At 39.5% G+C, this 26,838-nt stretch overlaps 1 protein-coding gene across 1 annotated transcript in view; it reads right to left on the bottom strand.

Moving 5' to 3' along the window:
• SPAG17 (sperm associated antigen 17) overlaps positions 1–26,838 on the bottom strand; it is a 147,091-nt gene that overhangs the window by 98,435 nt on the left and 21,818 nt on the right. The window contains exon 4 of the mRNA XM_028154227.2: positions 7,284–7,415. Coding sequence (XP_028010028.2) covers positions 7,284–7,415 — 132 coding nt within the window. The remainder of the gene's footprint in view (positions 1–7,283; positions 7,416–26,838) is intronic.

The following is a 26,838-nucleotide window of genomic DNA, read 5'->3' as shown; positions in this document are numbered from 1 at the left end:
ATGTTCTTTGCCCTACCCAGTCCCTTTTTCTCCCCCAGCGCTGACTCTCGTGGCGGTCTTCCTACTTGTGTTCCTTACTCCTCTCACCCCCCATACTTGAGAGCTGAACCAGGATAGTCCCCTTGGCCCTCTGGTTCTGGACAATGATTGACTGTTAGCCTCTAGAATTCTACTTTGGTCCAAAGGTAAAGCATCCTTTTATTACCAAGCTCTGAGCACACCAAGGTCATCTCCCATCTTCTCTCCTTTTCCTCAGTTCTCTCTCGTTCTGAATAAGCCCCTCCAGGACATATGAGCTTATGTTTGCAATTTGGGGGCAGGTTAGGGCAGAGTGAACCTGAATAGCTGAGTATTCAGAAAGTTGGCCCCTCCTAAATCATATGCTACAGTTTGTTTACCCCCAACTTCTTCTTTGACTCTCTTCACTGCTGGCTAACATAGCATGCATACTCCTATTTATTCTACGGCGATCTGCTCACAACTTGAAGAACTCAGAGGTAAACTCTTGCCAATTCAAGACAAAAATATAGGAGGGTATATCCAAAAGGGCCCTCTTTCCACCATGTTTAGGGAACACACGTTCTCCAGCATATGAAGGGAGACTCAAGTTCATTACAGAGTACATTTTATTTAAAATGTATCGTGTACAAAAAGCATCTGGGTGCCTTCTACTGTGAGAAGGCCTTGGATAGGCACAGATATTTCTTAACTAGTTAAGCTACATAGCAGATGGTGAGTTCTCGTCTTAGCAACAACCAAAAATAGTATGAGCATTTCATGTACTCAGTTGAGTATCAAGTGACACCTATTCAAAATTCTTAATCTTGTTATTCTCACTTTTTAAAGGAAAAAAATACAAATTCTCCCTGTCTGAAACATGGCAGCATAGTTATTTGATACTTCAAATATTTTAGGTTGTATTTTATTCTAAATGACTCCTTGATGTATTTGTTCTGTTATTCCTCACAATGAATGGGAGGTAAAAGTCAGTGGAACAATTGGTAAATCACTCAACTTCATCTTATTATTTTGGTTAATAGTGCTTCTTAATATTTATATATAATTTTTTGTGTATGTCTTATATGTTCTATCATAAGATTCCCACGAAATATTATTAAGGATGTAGGTAAAGAACACGCTCATGGAGGTTACGTGACTAAGCCATTCCAACAGTATGTGGCTTATGAGAAACTGGCTCTGTGTCCTGAGTGCTACTCTGATTCTCTGTCAAGATATTACTCTACTTCATAAACAATCTATTCTACTAGTCACAGGTGAAAGGACAAGATATGGGCTGAAAGAAATGTCTGGTGTCAAATAAGTTTGAAAGATAGTAGACTAAACAGACTTATTTTCCTGAAACTGACCATTTGTAATAAGCTAATGTGCTATGAAATCTCCAAAACTTAACACAGTGATTTCCAAGTTCATTTGACCGGAGGGCTATTTTTTTAAAAAATGGAGAACAGGGTCTAAATGGATCTAGAACCTGTTTTGGATACACAAGGTTATGGGGCCATTTAGGGGCTCAATTAATCAATTTCTATATACCTATTCTAAGGAAATTATTAAAAATATCAAGAATTATATACTATAAAGTTGTTCATCATAACATTGCTTTTATGAAAAAATATGGAAATAATTGAAATGCTCAACAATAGAGGAATAATTAAGAAAATTATGGTAGTCCATAGAATATCATACAACCAGTAAATTAATACATGTGAATGCTGTGTGGTAAAGAGTAAAAATTATCTTAATTTTTAAAAAGCTGAATAATTTCTTTTTACTATGATTGCAGCTATATAAAGAAACAAATCTACAGAAAGGACAAAGGACTATACCAAGTTGTTTATTGGTTATGGCATTATGAACATTTCATTTTTCCTTTTCTATATTTTATATTTATTCTTTGTCCTCTGCTCTCCTCCCCACTTCCCTGACAAACAGAAAATATAATGGATGGGATTGAGTTAGGAGCCTGCAGTAGAGATGGTGAGGCAGTGGGTCTGATGTCTAATGTCTGTCTCCTGTAGGACTCTATGAGATCTAGAGGCTTTAGCACCAAGATCAGCCAATGTTATTATCCCTCAGCAATTTTCAACCTTTTACATCTCATTGCACACATAAACTAATTACCAAAATTCTGTGGCACACCAAAAAAATATTTTTTCCAATCTGACCAAAAAATAATTTTGATTCATTCCCACTATTGTCATGTTGGCTGTTATTATTTTATGTGACAAGCTAAGGGAAAAGAGGTCAGTGCCCCTGACTAAGCAGTTAAGTATTACATGTTTTAAACATTCTTGTGGCACACCAGATGAACATCACTATTCTATCTCAATATCCCGAAGGGTAGAGAGAAGGGGCAAGTTTGGAATGTTAAGACCAGGTCATTTCTGGGTGGGGACAGGACTGGAAATGAAGTCAGGATTCCCTTGAAATTGGTGGTCAGGTAGCTCAGTGGTCTTTATCTTTGCTGAGCTTAGTTACTTTCCATGACTTGTCTCTGCACTTGACCTTGGGATGCTGTATCCTTGCAATTAGTGTGACCAGCTGGCTGTTGGCAGATCACTGAGTAGAGCCTTTGCTGTTACAGGGAAACATCTCTGGCAGACACTCTACTGGTTTTGAGCCAACACAGCCACTTTGCATAAATATTGAGACACACTGGGAGGGGTATGTACAGTGGTAAGAGCATGGTCTTTAGAGTCTGACAGGTTTGGATTGAATTCCAGCTCCACCTCTGAGCAGCTATTCAGCCTTGGGAAAGTTACTTAACTTTTCACATCCTCAGTTTCCCCATCTGCAAACTGGGAATACTACTCTGTACTTCATTAAGTCGTTCAAAAAATTAAATTATATAGCTTGTGTGAAGAGCTTAGTATAGTGCCGACAGTCAATAATGGTAGCTAATTATTATTAACTGCTGTATTTGAAGCTATTTGTATTTAAAAATACTGCTCAATTTTAAATAAGTGTGTTTCTGCACATTTTTCATGAAATCTATAAAATGTTTTTATTAATTAAAAGATCCCAATTTGCAAAGCATTTTTATTTTACAGATTTGCCAGCCAGTAAGTCATTTGTTATTTACTGTGAATTGTTGGATTTTGCAGTTCTTTAGATCCCACATTTTGTTGGTAGTATCCTCATTTCAATAACCAGCCTTAAAGAATCCCACCAAGCCAGTGAGGCAAGTTACTCCTTTCCTGAATCCGCACGGTCTCTCTAAACCAAGTTTCTGCTCTTCCTCTGTTTGATTTCTTGAAATAGTTTCTGAAGATTTTAACCACAACTGAATCAAAACTAACCAGCCTGTAATTTCCTGGTATGTCCCTATGGTCTTTCTTTTAAAGCAAACACACACACACACACACACACACACACACACACACACACACACACACAATGGCATTACATTGGCTGGTTTCCAGCGCTTCAGGGTTTCAGCTGGAAAATGTGTGTTAAAGTGACCCATTTCTCTGTCGCTGTTACGAGCAGACTCAAGCTGTCTGAGGCTTTATTGTCATATCTTATCAAATTCATGTACTTTTAATCTTGAGCTGTCTTAAGAAAAGTTTACCAATACTCTCTCTCAATAGTTCTTTCATGTATATATATATTTTCTCTTCACCCTAGTACGTCGGGAAATAAGGCAATTTGTACTAAGTTTATCAGCCAGAAAGAACTGCCCTGCTTTTATATAAAAAAGATGCTAAAAATATCCAAGAAAATATGGACTGGTTATTTGAATTCACAAATTAAAAGCACAACTAGAATATATTTGCTTTTTCCCCAAAACTCTATTCAAATATTCTGAACTTGACTCAACTCCAAGGCACAGAAAACTAGATTTAGTTTGACTAATTAAATTGTTAATTTTTCTTTGTATTATAGCCATTTTTCATGTATTTTTTATGATTGAATATTTTCTGTTAGTTAAATATAAAAAAACCCTAAATTCTTAATATAGTTTGAGTCACAATGAAGTATTTTGGCTTTAAATAAATGTTTATAATTAATATATAACAGAAAAGGTAGAATTAAAAAGAAGTAAAAATGTTAATGATGCTATAATATTCAGATAATGGCTAAATGAAAACAGGTTTCAGAATGGAAACCAAGTTATTTATTTTAAAATTATAAAGAACATTATGAAAATATATATGCCCACTACATTGTTTTCTAAATGTTTGTTTCAATAAATGTGTGTTAACTAACAACAGATTGATAAGAACTAAAAATGCAGAATAAATGCTGAGATAATGATGTGATGAGAAAATTCATTTCTAAGCAAAACACACTTATTCACATTTTAAGATACAATAAAATATAGTTTGAGATTAATTATAAAAGAGCCATATTCAGAAGTTCTGAAATGATAAAATATATTTAAAGAAATAGAGTATATATATTTCCTTCATGGTATGCATATTGGGAAGTAATCAATAAGTTTATTTCTAAATAGATAAAGTTTTCAAATATATTCAACTTATTTGCAGTTAGAGGCAAGGATTGCCTCCCAGAAATTCATGTGCTAAAGACTTCAAAACTGTTCTTCTAAGAACTATCTTCTCTTGTATTATTTTTTGGTACTACTTATTATCCAGCAAACTTCCTTCATGATCAGAGTCAATGCAATGTTAAGCAGAACCGAGACTAAAGTGTTATAAATTATTAAAATTAGTGGAATCTAAAAAAATCAGTTTTACTGTACCTGGCAATTGAAACTATATTATTTACCATTTACTTTTAAGAAAAGATTTAACAAAACAGGATCAAATATATAGTGATACATTATATTTGTTTCTTTGGGGGAAAAGAACAGGATCTGAATTATATTAATTTTTGTCCACAGCTTTCCCCTAATATTTTCTATAATTATTGTTCTGGATATATTTAAACCTTCACTTAACAAATTTTCAGAAAATGTACAGATTTAAGCAATGTAATTAGCATTTGAAAGAAAACATCTACATAGATTTCACATTGAAGTTAAAAACCTGAGGAGACACACACTCCACTGTAGGAATTTCAGAATCTTACCCTGGGTTTAGGAAAGAGAAGAAAATTGGGTCAAGCCCTCTTTTCTGTTTTCTAATTTCTAATCCACAGTATGGTATCAGTTTTACATACTTAATATTTATTTTGCTTTCTGCCAAACTCCCTGGCTGACAAACATTAACCTCAATTGTTCCGATGGACCTGTTGGGCAGTATTGTTGAAATGAACGTAGACTATATCATCTCTCAAACAACCCCTTAATCTTGCCTTTACCAAGAGTAAAGGAAAGTATTCCATTCCAATCAGGTTTCATCACTTACTCATATGGTTGCAACACGAGGATTTGGGGCTGGTATTTTGGGAACCCGATCTAATAAAGACATCAAATCAGATTGTGTAATTGTTGGCTCTTAATTGCTCAGAGTTCTCTTAAGCATCTATTACTTATATATAATATATAAATAAATCTAAAATTCAAGCCCCAAATTCCTTAGGACTCTTGAATTTTCAACAAATAAATAAAAAATTATCTCCATATCTTCAGAATTTCATAACTATATTATTATAGTTCACATTTCAAAGAAATGCTGAGCAAAATAACAGTGCAGAAATATTTTTATATCATTGCTCCTGGCTAGCTTTAAAAAACATTTCTTGAGCTTTCAGGATACTCCATTTATTCTTACTGCAAACCTGTTAACTTAAATCTAAAATCTATTCCTATTAAAAACAATTACTAGCTTAAAATAGGTGGCAAACCAGTAAGTAAACCGACACTCTTTAGCCTGTTAGGTATATTTGTAGGTGCTGTGAAAAAGCACAGAGCAAACAGAAGGTGCAGGAATTTTCCAGGACTCACAGTCTATTTTTTTCTAATTCAGATTCCCATGTGACACTGGAATTTAAAAAGGCAAGAAAAGATGTTTCTATAGTTTCAAATTTTCCAATTTTTCTTCTGCCAAGTCTCAACGTCTCTGAGTATTTAAGGTATAAGTCTCATGTACGTGATGGAAAATGCTTCAATAGGTGGAAAACTATACCTTTGCCTGTGCTCATATGAGTAGAAATTTCCTGAGGACAATATGTGCCATGTTAATAAGATGCTGTATGGGAAATCTCTTTGAAAAACATAAAGCCCAATATTACAAATATACAGCGGCATTATTATTTTGTTCTACAATTATCCTGTCAAGAGACCAATTCAAGTAGGAAACCTGGATTTGAGGATCTTGCCAAAGTGAAGAAGGTATTATGGGCATATGGTCACTTGGTCTTCTTACATGAATTGATTTTACTTCTTTCTCTTAGGGACATAAAGGAACTAACATGTAAATCCATTTAAAACATACACACAGGCACATGTTATATATGTACATATAGGAGCATCTGATTTTCCCAAAGTATATCATCATGATATGAAAAATAAGAAAAACATCTCCTATTTTGAGTAATGATAATAGCAAATGGATTTGAACCTGGCATCACTTTGCTAAAAATATTTTAAAATATTTTTCAGATGAAAAGATGAATCTTTGGAAAACACACAGATTGACTTCCAAAGCCTAATTAAATGAAAAGTCTACATGTGAAGAAATAATCAGACGTATAATATGGAAACAGAAGTGATGGATTGCTGCTGAAATATTCAGATTATTATGAAGGTACAGATGTAGCCGATTATTTAATAGATACTCTTGTTGACTATCATGTGGTAAAGTTTAGATAGGACTTTCAGTTTTTATATTTACTTCTCCTGACTGTCTCTCCTCGGTCTCCTCTTGGTCAGTAGGTGTAAATAGACTGCCACACAAATGACCTCAGGCACAGGCCCTGGATACTGTCATATTTCCACATAAGGGAACTTATTTTTAATGGGTTTGCCTTTGAGGAAATACAATTTCTCCGACAGAGCCTTGTGTAGCCTTTTCTCTAAGAAGCTGAGACAAACAGCTAAATGTGCTAGGTGACAATGTGCTAGGTCGGCTTGTGAAGAGAGGACACGTGGCCCTAGCTCGTTTTGCTCAGTGGACAGAGCATCCGCCCATAGACTGAAGGGTTTGATTCTAGTCAAGGGCACGTATCTCAGTTGCAGGTTCGATCCCGCCCTAGTTAAGGCACAGGCGGGAGGCAACCAACAATGACATTTCTCTCTCTCTGTCTCTCCCCCTCCCTTCAACTCTCTCTAAAGATCAATGGGAAAACATCCTCGGGTGAGTATTAACGGAAAAGAGAGGAGAGAGAGAGTCTTTAGAAAACCCACCAGGGCACAGTACCTTCCTTTCATTTTCCCGTCGCTGTTGGTCCTTAAGTTTAATCTGGAGAAGTTGGAATTTCAAGAGTTTCCCTATCAGTGGTAAGGTTAGTTTCTCTCCATTGTCCGTAATGACTTTTGCTGCTACTAACACCTGTGAAGAAACACACTTATTAGCAAAGGTGGCATTTCATAGCCTGTGGCACAAGCTGTCGGTGATGAAAAGATGAAATGGTATTTTGGTGTTGTAATATTTGCCTTACTGCAAAAGTGCCTCATTGCTGGCCAAAAGACGTAGGGGAAAAATGCATCAATGCCATAGAGAGGGGCATTTATCCTCCAACTAAATTGGGTTGTCTGAAAATTAACTTCTTTTTCCAAGAGGGCAGGGGGAGCTTCCCCCAATAGGGCTAGACTCAAACTCTCCAAAATGGGCAGAGGGAAGGTAGGCCGGGCTCGTAACAGGGTACCGGATAGGTCAGGTTCACGCTACAGAAAGTCTGTTGTCTGGCATAGCAAATAGTCCGAACCGTCAAACTTTGACTTATTAGTATGTTATAAATTAAACAGGGTTTTATAATAACGGGGATGGCTATGTGAGCAGTCATTTATTTTTGAGTGACCACATTAGAATGAAAGATAAAAGATGACTGACAGAGGCGCCCTGCGAATGTTGCACCCCTCCCCCTCGCAATTTAATGTTGATCCTGTTGGTATGCAGCCTAATTGGGGTGAAATAAGGTTATTGAGTTTTCTTGGGGTGACGACAGCACTAGGAACATACAGCTGTATTGTCCAGATGTGTGGCACTGACAGCCTGTTTTATGACTCCACATTTTACAGCTTGTTTCCCCTAAATGTCACACAACTCCCTAACATCTGGGCCCTTTTCCTTGGAGCCCTATAACCACTTTATTTACTGCAAAAAAATAAAATCACGTAAAATAAACCATAAAAAAGCTGTTACGTGTTTCTCTTTACTTGTGTTGTCTCCCTAATAAAGCTCACCTCCAGCGGAAGCACTGTCACAAAAGTTAGTCTAGTCAAAGTATTTTTCGACTTTTGTTTTTAAGCAAGAATCAGATTTATTTATAACCCCAGGATGAATTAGGTGTTACTAAAATGTTCTGACATGTTGCTTTTCTCCCCCCTTGGAGCAATTACTCCTCCGGGCGCATATGGTGTCAATTTCAGACCCTCCGTCCCAGACAATGACGGCGCGCACTGCAACTCATCGGCCGCGTCCTGTCTGAGGTTCCTACCAGCTCTTGGTTAGGGCTTTCCTGGCCAATCCAGTGCCTTACGACTTTCCACTTTGCCAAGGGAAACAGCTGAAAGAAAGGGAGATGGCTATTTTGCTTCTAACTGCAAAGGCTCTGTGGATTATCTTAAGCCAAAATGTAACTGGACCTCTTGGAGAGCATACCAGGGTTTCCTGCATTGCATCGCGGAAGGGGGAAGCCAGGGAAAGGACTCCTTGAAACTGCAGTTCCTAAAAACCTAAGGAACAAACGCAAGTGTCAGAAAGCTTTGAGAGTGTGTGACAAACAACCTCCGTGAGACAGCTCTTTGCTTTTTACAGCAGTTCTCCAAGTAACACGAATTAGAGAAAGGGACCCGATGGCTGAGATTTCTGGGAGCAGGAAGACAAAGGCACCCCTGCAGAACCTCACCATCTAATTAGGACCACGTTCAAGAGGAAGAGAGTCCTCAGGGAATGAACGGTCACGCGTTGACTGTAAAAGTAGAGCTGTCCAGTTAGGTCCAAGCCCAGGGGAAGATGTACATGGCTTAAAATGGCATTTTCAATACCAGCTAAACAGTGTGCTGACAATCAGGCTGCTTTGTGCCATCTGGTTTAAAATATACAAATTTGGGTTTCTGAAGCTCACAGCAGTTGAGTCCAGGGGGGCATTTCCTTGCAATACGAATATAACAACATCGTTGAAGGGAAGTCAACACTGGAATGGATTACCCAGGAGCGCTGTGGAGTCTCTTTTCCTGATGACCTGTGAAAACAGGATATTTACCTATGTCTGGGGTGGTGTAGGTGAAGCCTGCCTGGCGTCATGGTGATGGATGGGATGTCTCTGGAGTTGCTTTCTCTCCCCAGGTCTCTATGAGTCCATGAATGTTACCTCACTCGGTGTTTAAATGTACTCAAAGCACAACAAAACATCCAGAGAAAGGTATTTTGCTGGCTATACAAGTTTTCTCTGGTTCATCTAAAACTGCCTGTCGAGAGCTGGGTCTGAAACAAAAACCTGGTATGGCATCAAAATGACAGTGATATCCTACTGTGAAATGGGGAGATTCGTGATGAGGAGTTCACCGGAATAGCTGGGCACCATGTTCCTGTGACACAGGGACATGGAGTGAGGGCAATGGCAGTGCAAGGCAGCACTGAGGAGGGATGGAGTGGTTCCTCTGGCCGGAACAGCTCCAGGGCAGCCCCGTGGGGGCAGATTCCATGCCCTGACACTCGGAGGAAGGCAGGCACCTCCTGGGCACCCTGGCACCTTCAGCAATGGCAGACTCTGAGCATGTTGTCCTCCTCAGAGGAGCTGTGATTCCCACATATGTCTTTTCTCTCTGGGCTTCCCCCAAAGGGATGACATGTGGATCCTTGGGTTAATGAATGAAAATGAAAGTCTCTGCTGATTTCAAAACTTGAGACTGAAAATGTTTATGGTATTTAGGTCATCCCAGGAGAGGCAGAAAAGCAAATTAATTTCCACTGAAAATTCTTTCCTCTCACACTCCATAAGTCACAATTACACCCAATCAGGAGCCAGTAGTTTAGTCTCAGATGAAAAACAAATCCTTAGAGGACCTTTGTTTTGAAGCAAAAGTCTTTGAGGAAAGAAAACAAAAGAACTGCAGAAGAGACGAATTGAAGAAAGGCTAACATAACACTTCAGAAAGGCTACCCCTCCTTTGTCTTACTTGTATTAATTGAAATAATCAAACCTTCAACTTCCAGCATTGTAAGGGTCACTTGTCAGGATCTCATCAATGTATATGTGCATACCAGTGTTCCTTTGTGTATCCGCATGTGTGTATCTATGTGTTTGACTGTGTGCATGTGTGTGTGTACTAGGAAGCAAACTGACAAGGGCTGTAGGTGTTGGGAAGATGGCTACAAGAGAAAATGGGAGCAGTGAGCTGGTCAGGGGTGGGGAATAATTGTGGACAAAAATCCAGGCTTTTAAAATTAGGCAGAAAAACAATCCTAAGTGGGTTAAAAAAAAAACCCACAAACCTGGGTGTTCATTAAACCAAAAAAACAAATAAATTAGCCTGGCATGAGTCAGAAACTAAAAAAAAAAAAAAAAAAAAAAGAGTCCTATGGGCAAATGAGACTCATTAAAATGGAGAAGAACTGTTGCCAGGCGAGGCCTGTATGTGTCTCCTGGACCTACTCAGGCCTGGCCGAGGGGCCTGCCAGGGCTGGGTGGAGGGCAGGCTGGGCTTCCGGAGGTGTTCTAGACCAGGAAAGAGGGCTGTAGGAGAAAATTTAGCTCAGAGAGTGCAGTGGAGGCTGCGCAGAATGGAGATCCTAGTTTGAGGTAGATGTCCTTTTCCTCTTAAAAAGTTTATGATTTTGAGCACACTAAGAAATAAAAATATTTCCCTCTTTATTACTTACTTGGCTCAAAGACTGAGGCCATATTTACTATCTAATGATCTAATCCAACAAAAATAGAGCAAATGAGCCAAATTCTTTCCTTGCTGGGGTGTCAGGCCCACCCACAGACACTAGTGCCCTCCTTTCCCTTCTTCCATCCCCCCTCCCGGTGGTTCCTCCCCGCATTAGCAGTAAGCACAGCATCTGCCTGGACAAACACTTAAAATTGCCCCACAGATTAGAAACCCAATGGGTATATGTGTGCAAGTGTGTATACGTATAAGCATATATGTGTGCATGCATATGTATGTATGTGTATATGTATATAGGATGCATGTTTAATCCAGGTGAGTTCTGAGGAAGAGTGAAGACTTCGGATCTGCAGTTCTCTTGTCTGGAACAGGTCTTGGGAAAGAGGTGGTGGAGGAGGAAAGATGTAGGTGTGTGGGGCAGAGAAGGGAGGGGTGATGGAGAGCGATGGGCTGAAGGAAGACTTTCTCTCCAGAAGCTCCAAATAGCCACCAGTTCTCCTAAAAATAATCTGGTTTCAGGGTCCTCCATGGAGGGTGTCCATAGTGTTTGCACAGTAGTTGTATTAATGCGCAAAATATGAGTTCATATTTAACCCATTATTCTTAGGTCCATGACTTAGGGTTGGTTTAGACACAGAAACACCTCAGTAAACAGGATCAGAATCCATAACTCAGTCCAGACTAGCACAGGGCTGAGCAAAAAGTGTTTTGACACACACACGTGTGACATGTACACATACCCACATATGTGCACAAGTGTCTGTGTACATGTATGCACAGAGTATGTGTGTTTATGTGTGTAGCTGCCTTTGGGATAATTATTAAAAGATACTCAGTATCTAAAAACACCATCAATACTGAGCTTGTGGATATTGAAGAATTAATAGTAAGAGAAGAACACTACTACATTTTTGATCAGCACCTTAAAAGTAATTCTGCTATTTACCATTTCTCCCTAATTATCCTAAAAGAACACAAGGTATTATGTTTATCATTAAACACCTGTCAGATTAAATCTGTATAATTTATTCATCAAAGTAGAGTGGGTAACTATATGTGCCATCTTTCAAGTTTGTTATTTAGATAGCATCATTATTAATTTGTGCTATTATATGTTATATCTGCCCATAATATTAAAAAAAAACAGAGGAACTATGTTGCCCTGATGTGTGTTATAACATTTTCAATGTTTAGAACGGAGAACCTGAATCAGATGAGCCAGATTCTGTACATTTGAGGAAAAGGCCGGATTTGCCAATGACTGAGAAGGACCACTGACATGGAGGTGCCTCACATGGGAGGATGTGTGCTGGGAACTTGAGCGCATTTGGTACAGGGACGATGAAGAGGGTCTGGAGCCATGGCTACCCATGCACAGCATCACGCAGAAGCGAGGCTGGTTTATATTCCAGCCCTCGAAAATGTCACTGGGAGCCTGGGCAAGTTGCTACTCCCTTTCAACCTCAGCTTTGTCACCTACTGCAGGGTTTCCTAACAGCAGCACATTGACATTTTGAACAGGACAATCTCTGTTTGTAGGAGGTCATCCTGCGCATCTCAGGATGTTTAGCACACCCCTGGCTTCTACAGCTCTGAACATCAATGCTATCGCCAGACATTGACAAATGTTCCCTGCGACAGAATCATCCCTGGTTGAGAACCACTGAGCTACAGAAAGAAAACACGAACACTGCTGATCTCATAAGACTGCCTTAAGAATGGAATGAAGTAACACATAGAAAGACCTTGGGTGGTGAGTAACATACACACGGTAAAACCTCACTGAAATGAGCTCTTATTGTTACTAGCCTCACACCCAAGACAGAAGTGGAGGAGAGAGAAAAGGAATGGAACGAAGTGCACCTGGACAGACAAGACAGTGTGACCCGAATTTATTATCAGCTGGGGAGACCATGGCTTCTCCTTTCACTTAACCCTCTCTGTACTCTAACCAGGACAATCGGGATCCCCTTGGGGAAAGCAGAGAGAAAAAGAGAAAGTGTAGGAGCGTATTTTGTTATGGCGCACCGTGAAACAGGAGAGTAGAGAAGGAGGCAGTTTGCTCTTCTTAATATCTTCTGAACTGAGACAGAGGAATTGTGTGCAGAGGGTTCTGCAGTTCACAGCCTTCTCTCCTGTTCCCTCCACTCTCATCCCTCCTTCATTCCTTCTGCATTTACTGAGTGCCAACTATATTGCAGTCTTTGCATTACTTGATCCTTTACATGTCTAGTCTATGCAACTCACATTCTCTAAGCAATGAATAATTTCTAACGAGGCATAATTGGGAAAACAGGTGGGAGGGTAGCAGTGAGGGAGACCAAAAAAGAAGGGGAAAAAAAGGAATGCGAATGACGGAAACATGTTTCCTCACTTTGAGCAGAGGAAAAGAAAATAATCAAGCAACGTTAAGCTGTCTGTACATAAATGTAAAGGTGGCTGAAGATACAGGCTCCATATAGATCATACTGTCTGCCTAACGCCAATGGAACGTTATGCAAGTGCTCAGACTGCAGCTTGGTGAGAAGTTTGTAATGATGATGAATTTCCCGAGCAGGTGACTCCTAGATCATTTTCAGCTGTCCATAATTAAACTGGTATCCATCTCTCGACAATGTCAAGGCTGTAAAATAATTCCAGTCATTGGACCTCTTACATCTGTGCTGAAATGAAATAATATTTGGCAGTAATAAGGAGTCACCGAAACTAAATAAACAGCCCCTTTCAAGACTACATAAAAGTTGGTAACGTAATAGCATTTGACAGGGATTAAGACCTCTTTGGGGCTGTAAGGAAGTTTCAGAAGCAACAATAATAAATACAGGGCAGGTAGAACAGATCTGTGCTTTAACAGACATGTGTAATTTGAAATGTGATGGATTTCCCATGGGAGATGAGCATTTTGAGCATCTAACATGTGTATGTCAAAAAGCACAGGCTTCTACTTGAGACACATTTGTTGGGATTACTCTTCCAAAGAAGGAAAAAGCTAAGCTTCTCTTGTTAACTAAGTAGCATGTTAGTTTTTTGTATACCAGAGAAATGCATAAAGGCACATAGAGCTGAATGTGATAACCTATGGAAGAATCCTATATAATAAAAGGCTAATATGGAAATCGACCAAATGGCAGAACATCCGGTTGCTATGACATGCACTGACTACCAGGGGGCAGATGCTCAATGCAGGAGCTGCCCCCTGGTGGTCAGTTCACTCCCACAGGGGGAGCGCTGCTCAGCCAAAAGCCAGGCTCAGGGCTGGCAAGCGCAGTGGCAGTGGTGGGAGCCTCTCCTGCCTCCGTGGCAGCGCTAAGGATGTCCGATGTCCCAGAGGGCTCCCGGACTGCAACAGGGTGCAGGCCGGGCTGAGGGACCTCCCCACACCCACCCCCTAGTCCCAAGTGCACGGATTTTGTGCACTGGGCCTCTAGTTACCTAGAAAGGTCAGAGGTATTTTAGCTTTAGATGTGTATTGATGAGCAACACTGAACTCTTACCTTGGCAGTCTTTTCTTACAATCTTTTCTCTTAGATCAGATCTTTTCCTTAGTCCCTAGATGTTCCCACCTGTCTGAAGTCATTCTTAGTCCTTTTAGCTTGTAGTGAACTCTACAACTGAACAACCTGACGACTTTTCAAATCTTTCCAAAGGGATTTAACTCTCTCATATTGGAATTATTTGTGTATACAGGTTGTTTCCTTCAGGAGCTGGGAAGTTCAGATTCTTATCTGATTCTTCTTTTAAGTCCCCTCACAGAATCCCTGGCTTATGTACATATACAGTATATTCACTCAATAAATATTAGAATGGTGTCTTTAGGGTTACTGATTGTTTGGCTTGAAAGTGTTCTCAAATGTTTATAGCCACAGCTATCTAGCTCTGGGAGTAGACTGCAGGTTCTCAGGACACACAATGGTTACAGAGCACACACTATGTGCCAGATGAGGATTGTTCCAACAATCGCACTAAAATAATCTCAGGATTGCGCTTTAGACATTCTAGCTCCTTTAACTCTCACCTTCCTTTCGAGGTGGGTGCTCTTTATTACTCCATTTTATAGATAAAAAACTGAGGCCTGGCGATCACACAGCAAGTAAGTAAAAGAGATGGGATTTGAACTTAGGCCATCTGCTTCCAGGTCCTGCTCCTCGTCACCATATTCTGTTGCCTCACTATATGCCTTTTCACCCCCCTTAGCTGACGCTACTAGATTCCCAGCTAGCTTCTCCACTCCTCCCCAGTCTCCATTCCCAATCCTCTTCTTCACTGGAGGGATGGAGTGTTTTTTAGCTCAACTTTTTATGTTTAAATATTCTTGGCATGCTTACTCATTTTATCCTTACTTGGTGCCTCAGTTCTAAATAGCTGAACTTCTTTTTTCCTGAGACCTGGTGAGGACCTGAGACTCAGAACCCTCAATCCCAATAGCTCCGACAGGTGGCAGAATATGCTACCCCCAAATATGAGGGACAGTTGACACTGGAGAGATAACCAAGGGTGAGGCCACCAGCAGCTTGAAGGACATATGACAGGAATTTGGATTTCACTTTGAAAGTAACACGATACAGAGAGTGTAGAGCAGGTAAGAGACATCAGCTGCACAGAGGTCTCATTGAGAGTCTTGGCGTGTTATTTATCTTCAGTGACTGTTCATCTGCAACAAAAACTCAGGCTTTATTCGATGTCTTGGTGATCCACGGCAAACCTCAAACCCCTGAATGAGTATTTCAGAGCTTACACTCTGTTCCTTTCCCCTCCAGCTTGTTGGCCATTTGCTCATAGCATGTGTGGTCAGGGGAGGTTTTCTAATTTGCCCAGCAGCTGTAGACAAAGATGTGGGCATGCAGGCAGCACCACTGACAGGGTCCCTTGATGGCAGTTTCCTGCCTGTCCCTCCAGCACCCAGAACAGTGCCCAGTACAAGTGCTCAAAAATGAAAGAAACAATGAATGAAGGGTGAACTCTGGGAGATGTGAGAAGGGGTGAGAACAGGCAGAGCCACAGTCCAGTCTGGGTGGGTGGCGAGGGGGATGCAGAGTATAGGTGGCAAGTTCATCATGGAGGAGGACAGACCCTTTCTGGCCCTGTGAGCAGCATGTGGACAGGTGTGGCTGTGTTTCTGCAAGTGCAGGCTCAGAAGTACCTGATGCTTGCTCACTGGTGTGTTGCTGGACTCCCTGAAGATGCCCTGATCCCATCACTGTGGCTGGGATCTGGAACTGGTATTTTAATGAGCTCTCCAGGTGACTGAGGTGTGCCACTTTGAGGGCCACTGACACAAGGAGCCAAGAAGAGGTTAGAAATTGGAAGGGCTCACACCAAAGAGCCTTCTGCATCAACCCTTCCCAGACTTCCTTATCTGAGATTACTCTTGCTGGGTCCCACTGCCAAGGCCTCACTGACATTTCCATCGAGGCCCCTCCTGCACGCTAATAAGATGTGCCCTCATTAGCAGTCTTGCACGTGCGCCCTTCATCTGCAGTCCACCTTGAGTTTGTGCAGGGTCGATGATGGCTTCTTCCTTTCTGTTTTGCCTCACAGCACATGAAATCTGTTTGAAATCACTTAAAGCAAATATCCCCCATTCTGAATTTAGACAATAAAGGGTCCCCTCCCATTATCAGGAGAAATCTAAAAACAAAATTACCTAATCATTTAACTTTAATAAATTCCATACTCAAAAAATCTAATAAAAATAGCCAATAAAATCTGATTAAATATCTAACCTTATAATTTTTTTATGTTTTTAATTGATTTTTTAGAGAGAGTGGAAGGGAGAAAAAGAGAGAAACATCAAATAGCTGCCTCCCTCATGCACCCTGACCGGGTGATTGAGCCGCAACCTGGGCATGTGCTCTGACCAGGAATCGAACTGGCGACCTTTTGGTGCACAGGATGACGCCCAACCAACTGAGCCACACTGGCCAGGGCCCAACCTTACAATTTTTGCTTATCAAATTGACTAAGATAAAAAACACACAGTTGAAGAGGATGTGGTTAAATAGGAAGTATTAGAAGGGATGCAAATTGGCACAAATTGTCTCAAATGCATTTGACATTGTGTCAAGAGTTTTATAAAGATTTATATACTTTGACTTAGTAATTTCACTTCTTGAAAATTTTCATAAGGAAACAATCAGGGTTATAACTATTAGTAAACAGTCTAAATTTAGCAAAGGGGGGGTTGGTTAAATGAATTACTAAATAGAGACATGCTTTCTATAATATAGACACTGAATATGGATTTAGAAATAGGCCAACATCATATGTGGAAATGATATGATAGAATGCATATATTATATAATTCTTATTTTTTAGAAAGAAGTATACATCTCTGAGTGGTGGAATGTTTTACAGATACTTTTTAAGTACCCACAACTATATGGGCTATGCTCTTTCTATATTTTCCAAATTTTAAAAAAATTAACATGTATTATTTTTATAGTAAAACAGCTGATAAATTATATGTACAATAGAAATGCTATATACAATTAACTGTTTTTAACGGTACCACCCCCACTTCCCCCAGAGAATTCTTCCTGCACACAAATCCTAATAGCTCCACCTCTCACATTACTCCCAGCTGTGCATTCCTCATTGGCTCCCATACCCACAGGACCAAACTGCTCACTCCTTAGCAGAGCATACGGAGACCTCTACGACCTGACCTTGACACACCTGTCCAGCCTCACTGCTGGCTGCTCCTCCCACTTTCCTGCCTGCACTTGAGGATACCCGCTGCTGACACTTCCTTGGTACACTGTGCCATCTTATGTCTGCCTGATTTTGCATGGACTGAGTCCTTTGCCCAGAATTCCTCCTCCTTCCTTACTTCCTAGATTCCCCATTCCGTTTTCAAGCCATTTTCCTAAAACTTTTCCCTAAAAACTTCAGAAAGCTTTAAGCATTGCTCTATGTCCTCGCTGCACTTTTTAAACTTCTTTGTTATCCTATGCTAACAGAATTACTCATTTGCATATCTGTTTTCCAGGTTGAAGACTGGAATAAAAAAAAAAAAGTCAACACACAAATCACGCAGACCTTCACAAACATTGAGCAGGTGTCCCTTGTAAAGGCACTGCGATGGCAGGTAACATCAGCCAGTGGGTTCAGAGGCCAGGAAAGCAAAGTGCTAGTTCACTAACTTAAGAAGTGACTGGTGCCACAGAAAGTGCTGAATGTGCCCAAAAGACTAGTATGTATAGGACAGGATTCATTCATTCTTTTAGCCATTTCACAAACATTATTCTGTCCCCACTGTGTGCTAAAGTCAGTGGCGTTGGTCTTCAATGCAGCCCGACACACACACAGGACTAGCCACCAGGATGGGGAAAATATTAGAACTCCTGATTATATTTATTCTTATTTTGTCCATTTTTGTTTTTACTTTTGAGGATGTTCTATAATATTGGTAATTTGTTTCTATTCCTGTACATTTTTATCTCTCTGTATACACACACAACATACATTGAATAAATGCTCAATTATTTTTTTAGCTGATGGGAAATGTGACCAAAATAGCTTGGAATTGCTAGCCTAGAGCACAGGGTCTTTAGGGAATGAATAACACATGCCTCTCCTGCTCATGCCACTCACTAGGAAGTACGGGAGGCAGACACAAACAAACCACTACGATATAACACAGCAAGATGAATTTGCCTAAGGAATTCCAAGAATATTTCGTAAAAGAAATGGCATTTGAACAGGGCTATTTGGCTGATAAATGAAAACACCTAAGTCTGAATTTTACGTAATTCTATTCAACTTGGTGCATTTTGCACTTGGGAATAAAAAGGTAGAAGTGAATTAGAGCTACAATGGCTAAAAAGGAATGAGCTAGAGTTACTACAAAACCGTGGCTCATCCAAATGGCTGAAGGAACAGAGGTGTATGTGTGTGTTCAGTTTTGGAGCAAGTCGATGAGCTTGGATACAGATGTTCTGGACTGCGCAATCTCTTCCTAATGCCACATCAGGTCTAGCCCCACTTCCTACTACTCAAAACACCCATAGCTCCCAAGGCCTACTAGAGAACATTGCACCTTAATTTCTGCCAATTCACATTTCTACTTTTCCCTTTTTTTTCCCGAGGAATGACTGATAAAATCTAACTCAAATTTCCCAGGGCAAAGTGTGCCTGGAAGCTGGTATTTGGAACAGTTCTTCCAGAAACTTTAAGACAAAGGAAAACACCTCAGTAACACACTCGAGAAAACTCCCGGGACTGTGCTCCTTGGTTTAGATAAATTGCTAAGCAGGTTAAACTCAATTGTTAGCCGCTTGACTATAGGGACTGTGTCTCCAAGAGCATGGCCTTGACTTTGGAGTCAGAATGCCTGGGTTCTAACATGGGCTCTGCCATGATTAGCTGCGGGTGGTGGGTAAGCAGTTAACCTCTTTGAGACTCTGCTCATTTGCCACATGAGAATAGTAAGAGGGAAGTCAGCCTCACCAGGTTGTTGTTGGGATCAGATCTGACATTGTGTGTGAAAGTGTTTTGTGTTCCTACAAATATCTTCCAAACGTAAGTTGTTATTATTCTTGTTTTGTTTAAAGGTCCCAGCAAAGAGTACTGTGTGAGACGTCATGTTCCATAAACGATTGATTCAAAACCAGCCTGGCTGCCTGGCTGAATGAATATGGAAGGGACTTAGTTTTAACACCCATGGTTGTGCAGAATTGCTTCTGAGACTTGCATCATTACCTTAAGCCTTGGCCCTTGCTAACCCTTCACCCTTTTGGACATGACTTCAAGGGCCAGTTTTTATCTCTGAGAAGTAGATTCAAGCTGAGAGGATAGGAGACACGATGGGTTAACATTCTGCAAAAGGCAGTTTCATTTCATTTCACTTAAACCAGGCTTTTATGGACACTGTGCCTGAACTCAATAGGCTGGTGCGGGGGCTATTTTTGGACAGGCAGGATTTCCAGCACCTCTTAAATCACATCACACAGCTATTGCCGGTTCCGCCTACACACAGGGCGGGCCTGCATACATAAAACAGGACACCAGCCCGGGGTGAGACCAAAAACTCTTTTCCCCATCTGATGACTAATACTTGTCTCTGCTTTCAGAAAGAAAGGGAAAGCACCATACACGAGCTTTACCAATCCAGTTCGTTTTCCTTTGCCTGCTCCAAAAACGGGGAAAAGTGTGTGTGTGTGTGTGTGTGTGTGTGTGTGTGTGTGTGTGTGTGTGTTTTCCTCCAATGGTTGAAAAATCTGAAATGAACTTCTATGGGAAACCTCTGACAATGCTCTATAGATGGTTTTACTCAGGGAATTGAAACAAGTTGGCAGAGAGAAGGATTTTTTTCTGGATAATTCAAAGCAGACATTTTACTGGAGGAAAAGCAAATCAGAAATTTGCTGTCATCCTTGAAATTTTATTAGTTACCAAAAGTAATATATTTGTCCCTTGTACTGCATTCAGATAGGATCCATCCTTCCCCCCCCCACCCCTCAATCATATTCATAAAATGAATCTTTGATAATGCGATGCAAGACTAGCTTCTCCTATAGGACACAGAACCCAGCAGCGATGCCTGTGACTCAAATGTCATAGGCTCTGCCCTGCTTCTCTGCAGTTCCAGAGATAAATGGAAGGGTAACATTATAAGACTTGAAATAATTAGGTGTTCCCTCTGATAAATATAATCGAATTAAACATTTCCTGATGAGTGAGTGAGCCAAAATGAGTTTGTCTTTTTCATAAAAATTATTGATAAAGGCAAATAAGGAAATGATAAACTTGTTAGTTTTAGAGTGTTTGGTGTGGCACAGGGCACTATGCAGAGCATCCTGTTGACCTCGCTCACACGTAACCCAAATAAGTATGAAGCTAAAATACGAAAATTTAAAGGAAGGGGTCTATTGAACAATTTCACTTTTTCTGGGTAAGAATTTTTGTGAGATTGGTTTCCTGTGATTCAAACTCCTAAACTTACATATGTTTATATAATTCTTCAATCAATATAGTGACCATATTTCAGTTAACTTACATTATCATGCTACTAAGGTTTGAGGGTTTTTGTTTTTGCCAATCATGCTTGTGAAATAGAATAATGGATAGATTTTAGTACATAAAGCACTATCTGAGATTCACCCATTCAAATTAATATTCACTAAGTACTCAATATATATAGTAGTTCTCCAATAAATATAAATGAATTTTTCTCTAATAGTCCATTCTCCCAGCTTTAGTTTGATATTTCTTCCTTTCCTTGCAACCAAAGATTGAGGAGTTAGAATTTCAGAAATAGAGATCACATTAAAAACACATAGAAGCATGAAAATTGTTACCACATTTTAATTTCAGCTATACTTTCTCTCCCTCTAAGGAAACAAGGCCTCCCATAACTCTGTTGCATCTTTGACTGTTTTGGTGAGTGTTCTGCCCCTCCCATTCTCCTCTTTCCAACATACCCTTGTCTGGGGACCATTACCCTTTTGGCTAAAAGTTGGGAACAATAAGTGAGGTCAGCCACAGGGCTCAATGAAGAATAGACTCAATTATAACCAGGCATTAAATATACAACTTCTATATCAGACTTGCTACGAGGTATTAAAATGTCATACAATGGCATAAAGCAAACTTGTTGTTTATAAAGTTGTTGACTATGAGCTCTTGAGGGCAGAGACCACCAGGTCCAACTCAATCTTGTGCCTATTATCCAGCATGTGATAAGAAACTTGGTGAAATGTCTGCTGAGTGAGGAGCAAGCTGGGATGAGTATCTGCTTTGTCTCTTAGCCCAGTGTTAGGTAAGCAACTGAAAAAGGGAAATGCAATTGGATGATTAACACAGAGTAGGTTTAGAGGATTCTCATGCATTGGTTTTCCATCTCTTTTGGCCCTATATCTATAGCAAAAAAAAAAAGTCTGTATCACAAACTACACACATACAACCGCAACCAACTAAATTTCATTGTAAACTAATGGGTTTTCAGCCAGTTAGACAACCACTGTATAGAATATGGTACCAATAAAGGGAAAATGGAAAGGGCCAAAACTTCTAGTTCCCAGGAAGTACTACTGAACTGCTATTGTTGAAAGGGATCACTGTCTGTCTACTCTTTGTAGTTTTTACCAGTAACTCTCACTAGTCCTCCCTTAATATGTTGATTATTTCAGACAACAATACTTCTTTGATACATACCATGTGCCAGCACTGAGCTAGGCACAGAAGAATACAAAAAAAAAAAAAATGAGAAACTACAAATCCCGACTTCCTTCTTGACATCTCCTCTTAGACATCTCCTGACATCAAATTTAACTGGTCCCAAAGTATACTTCCAAACTTCTTCCAAATTTAATCTTCTCTACTTTTTTCTATATCCAAAATTATTTTTGTTAGGTAGAATAAGGGTTTCACGGTCTGGGCTATTCTTTTAAATCCTATTCTCAATAAATGTTCAATGTAGCCAGTATTTTGCCGACCAGCTGTAAACAGGATGAGCTTGACAGAACCCAGCCCAATAAGTGTAGCCAACTGAACTCAACCTGTAATTGAGCAAACAGTGGTCAATCAGGGAGGCAGAGCTTTGGATACGAATCCCTTTACTTTGGATATGAATCCCTACCTTGCATAACCATGTGTCATTTTAAAATAGAGCATCCTTCAGTTCGGTAACATTTTCACTCAGTTTCTTAAGCCAGAACTTTGGAGTCACTCCTGATACCTTCTTCTCTCTCACCCCTCACATCTCACATCAGCATCTTCTTCGTAAATATATTTTGAATCAGCCTACTCTCTCTCTCTAAATGGATATTCTCATGGCTTCCTAACTGGTCTCCTCACTTCCATGTATGCCTCCTGCTCCCATCCCAATTTATTCTTCATCCAACAGCAAGAAAATATAAAACACACACACACACACACACACACACACACACACACACACACACACACACAGCTCAGCTTGTGTCCCTCTCCCCTTTATAAGCCTTAATGTCTTCCTATTTCCTATGAAGTAAAAATGCAAACTTTTCTTAACAAAGACCTACCAGTTCCTGTAGATCTGGCCTCAGCCCACCTCTCTCTTCTCGCTCTCTCTTTCTGTTCCAGGCACAGTGGGCTTTTTCATTCTTTTAAGAATGAATCTTCCCCTTCCTGCCTCGGATTCTCTGTACATCCCGTTTCCTCTGCCTGAATATTTTCCCTACTCTTTAGCTGGCTCTATTTATTTATCAGTTTATCTCCAATGCATTTTCCCCCTGTGATTCTGACTTAAAACAATTATCTCAATTCCTAGTTTTATATATTTCTTCATATTTAATTTTTGCTTAAAGCCTGCCTTCCTCATTCAAATGTAAATTCTGTGACAGCAAGGAATCTGTTTTATTCACCAAGATAAACTGAACCATAGATTTGATGTATAATAGGCACTCAAATATTTGTGGGATGTATACAAATAAAGCATTTCCTAAACCTTAGTGATTATCACTTGATGATTTAGCCAAAGTTGTAGAACACCTGTACTACAAACCTAATTTTTTCTCTAAACTGATTGCAAACCAAGTTTTATTTTATTTTATTTTTAAATCTTTATTGTTGTAAGATGAAAAAGTTGTGGAGACTGGTTGGTTGCCCAACATGTGAATATATTTAGCACTACTAATTATACACTTAGAAGTACTTAAGATGGTAAATTTTATGCATGTATTTTTTGCCACAATAAAAATTAGCAATAAAAATACTCTAGTCATAGATGTTTCTAGTTCTTTCCATGCTTCCATGAAAAACTCCAACATTCACCATGACTCAGTAGAATTTTTAAAATAATGTTATTATTTCAATATTATTTAATTACTAATATAATTATTAATTATAGGTAAACTTAATTGGACACTTACTCTATGCCAGGTAGTAGGCTAAGTATTTTGTATTTATTATCTCATTTAATCATCACTACAGCTTCATGAGGTAGGTACTATCAAGAATGCTGACTTTACAAAGAGCAAACTGACATAGAATGGAGTTATGTAACTTGTCGGAGATTCCATAGCAAGGAAGTAGTCAAGGGTTAGAACCCAGGCAGTCTGCTTTGGATCAGTGCATCTCACCACCAGCTTCTAACCTGATGGCTGCTATTCATTAGCTGAACCTTGCTCCATTTCTGTCTCTGCTTTTTGAAAACAGAACTCCAAGTTTCAGATCTGAGAGGCAAACATTTGAGCTCTGAGCCCTGGGAGCCCTTTCCTAAAGCAATAGAGCCCTGACCTTCTGCCCCTCAGTTATGAGCCTGGACTTGACCTTCTCTGCCAGGCTGCTCTGCCCTCCTCCTTCCATGGAGGCTCGGGGCATTAACACATTGGCCTGCTCTTTTCCCCATCTTGACAAAATTCATTCGGTTGCCATCCTTGCTAACTAACCCTTTCTAACTGTTTCTACCCTCTGATTTCTCATCTCCCCTTCTTTGGGTGAGAAATGCTCCCAAAGCCCAGATTTTGGCACAATAACCCTAGGCTGTTTTTATAGTCCCAATGTAGTACTTCTTTGTAATAGCTCAATATTCCTAAATTTGGTTCCAAGTCATTATTTTACATTTATAAATATCAGATTGTGTTAATTGGTCCCAGCTTTAAAAATGTTCCTTCAGCGGTTATTTTCTGCTATTTTGATAGTGGTTTCTAACCCTAGAGCACCAAGGCCCTGATGTGGGCCACGTTCTGCAAGCATCCCTGAAGGGCTAGTGTGGGACGAAAAAGATACACCGATCCTGGGCCTCGCTGTACCCTTTGAAGATTATACTGGCCATAATAGCTTCAAAGAATTTCAACAAGTTCCTAAGACATGACCTTCCCTTTCCGAAAACCACGTTGGCCAGGCTTGCCTTAATCAAGCTGTGCTTTTCTAAGCATCCTTTTACTTGATCTCCTGCAGCAGTTTTTAATACTTTCCCCACAAGTGAAGTTAAACTAACTGGCCTGTAATTTCCTGGTGTGTCCCTAAGCTCTATGAAATAACGGCATTAGGTTGGCTACCTTCCAATTCTTCCTGAATTTTGTTTTGTTTTGTTTTAAAATGCAGGATTGAAAAGGCCGGAGAAGGCTTCCTGTCTCCCTTTTCCTTCATTTCTTCCATGACATACTGCTCCTTCTGTTCCCAGTAGATCTGCCATTTTAATAACTTCAAACCTCTTAAATGTTTTCACATATTATTTGTTCCTATCTCTGAAGCATGAGTTTCCCATTTTTCATTTTGACAAGGGCCACCCCCCAAAAAAATAAGGGCTTGAAATTTTATTGAGTAGACTGTTAATTTGAGACACTGTTTAAGAAATAAGTTTTATATTAGGAATCTGGAAAAAAGAGCCAACCAGATTACAATAGATTCTATACTCTTACTTGTGTGTTATTATGTATACATGTTGGAGAAAGAGCTGAGAAACATGTCTATACATCCATGAAGAGGGATCAAATATGGAATTATTACATAGGGGGATACTAATTCAATGTAATAGCAAAGTATCTTAAAAATGTGGTGAAACTAATTAGATCTGACGATGTAAAATTTGCATCCTATATTTTTAACTGCATATGGTCCATTATTCTCAAATCAGAAAAATCTTTCCATATTTAAGATCTCCCAATAGAAAGAGCCATAGAAATATCTTAATTAAAATATATCAGTTAAAACATAAGGTTTTATTTTTTTATTGATAGATATAAAGAGGAAAATTATTATTTGCATATTTGTAAAATTGCATTATATAATTAATCTTTAGGATTGTCCAAGTCCTTTATTGTACAAAATTGACTATTTTTTTAAACAAGTGAGCCACCAACTAGGGCATAAAAATCTTTATTTTTATAGACCATTTTTGTTTCAGCAGGCTTTTGGTTTATTGTTTCTGTGGTAACCTAATTTATCTTTTCTGAATAATTCACAGACAAGTACAAAAACCACAGTCCATGTGTGGTTGGAGGCCTTCCAGGTAGGGAGGTGCAATGAGCACCATCATGAAATGAAGGAAACTATGGAGTGGAATCTAAGACTTTTAAGAAAGTTATCTTTGATTTCAGATAAGTGGGACAAATAAATCCCTGCCCAGTTGGTAGTTTTTTCTTTCTCTCTAATTTATCAAAACCACAATGTCCAAGTCAAAAATTGGTATATCTCTTATAATGCTCATTTACTATGTATCAGATTTAATCACAAGTAGGAGAATCTGCATGCATAGTACACATCGACATTTCTCATAGGGGACATTTCTATTGGCTTTGAATGACCCTTAGTATTTTCCTTTTCACTTTTGGTCAGGAATGAGTATACCTGCAAATGAACAGGCCAGATTCTCTACGTGGGCCAAAAACATATACGGACAAACAGGTATTTGTGTATACTCAAAAAATAAATTTAAGCTCCAGGCATGAATCTTAAAGCATAGAGTTTTCCCACTGTTTGAAATGTTTTCTCATAGCTTTCCATCTTTAGGATTTTAAAGCTATAATTAAAATAGGCACAAGATTACCTCTCCTAGTTAGTATATATTGTACCACATAACTACAAATTTAGTATGTATTATCAGTCTTCTCCCACTCCTACGTCTTAGCTTGAACTGTTCGCCTTTTTAGAATGTCCTCTGCCACATTTGAATTCCAAGACCTACCCATCCAAGGGTGAACAGCTCTGAGCCCAGTGAAAGGGTATTGGGTTTGTGGAAAAGTGGCAAAACTTGAGGCAATGAATTTAACTACAGTTAAATCCAAATTCTTCAGTTTTCTAATTAGTAGACTTTCTACCTTCTCTTTGCATTCATTTCCCTATATATAAAATGAGGATATTTATATTTTCTTTTAGAATTGTGATATGGATTAATTTGGATAATATATTTAAAAGATAAAAATTATCAGGACCCCTTTCCTTGTCCTCCCAATACCACCTTCTCCACAAAACTCTCCCAACCCTAGCTAATA

The sequence above is a fragment of the Eptesicus fuscus genome, chromosome 22, assembly GCF_027574615.1.
Source record: "Eptesicus fuscus isolate TK198812 chromosome 22, DD_ASM_mEF_20220401, whole genome shotgun sequence".
Lineage (NCBI taxonomy): Eukaryota > Metazoa > Chordata > Mammalia > Chiroptera > Vespertilionidae > Eptesicus > Eptesicus fuscus.
Note: the sequence above shows the minus strand (reverse complement) of the source record. Positions and strands in the feature narration are given on the sequence as shown.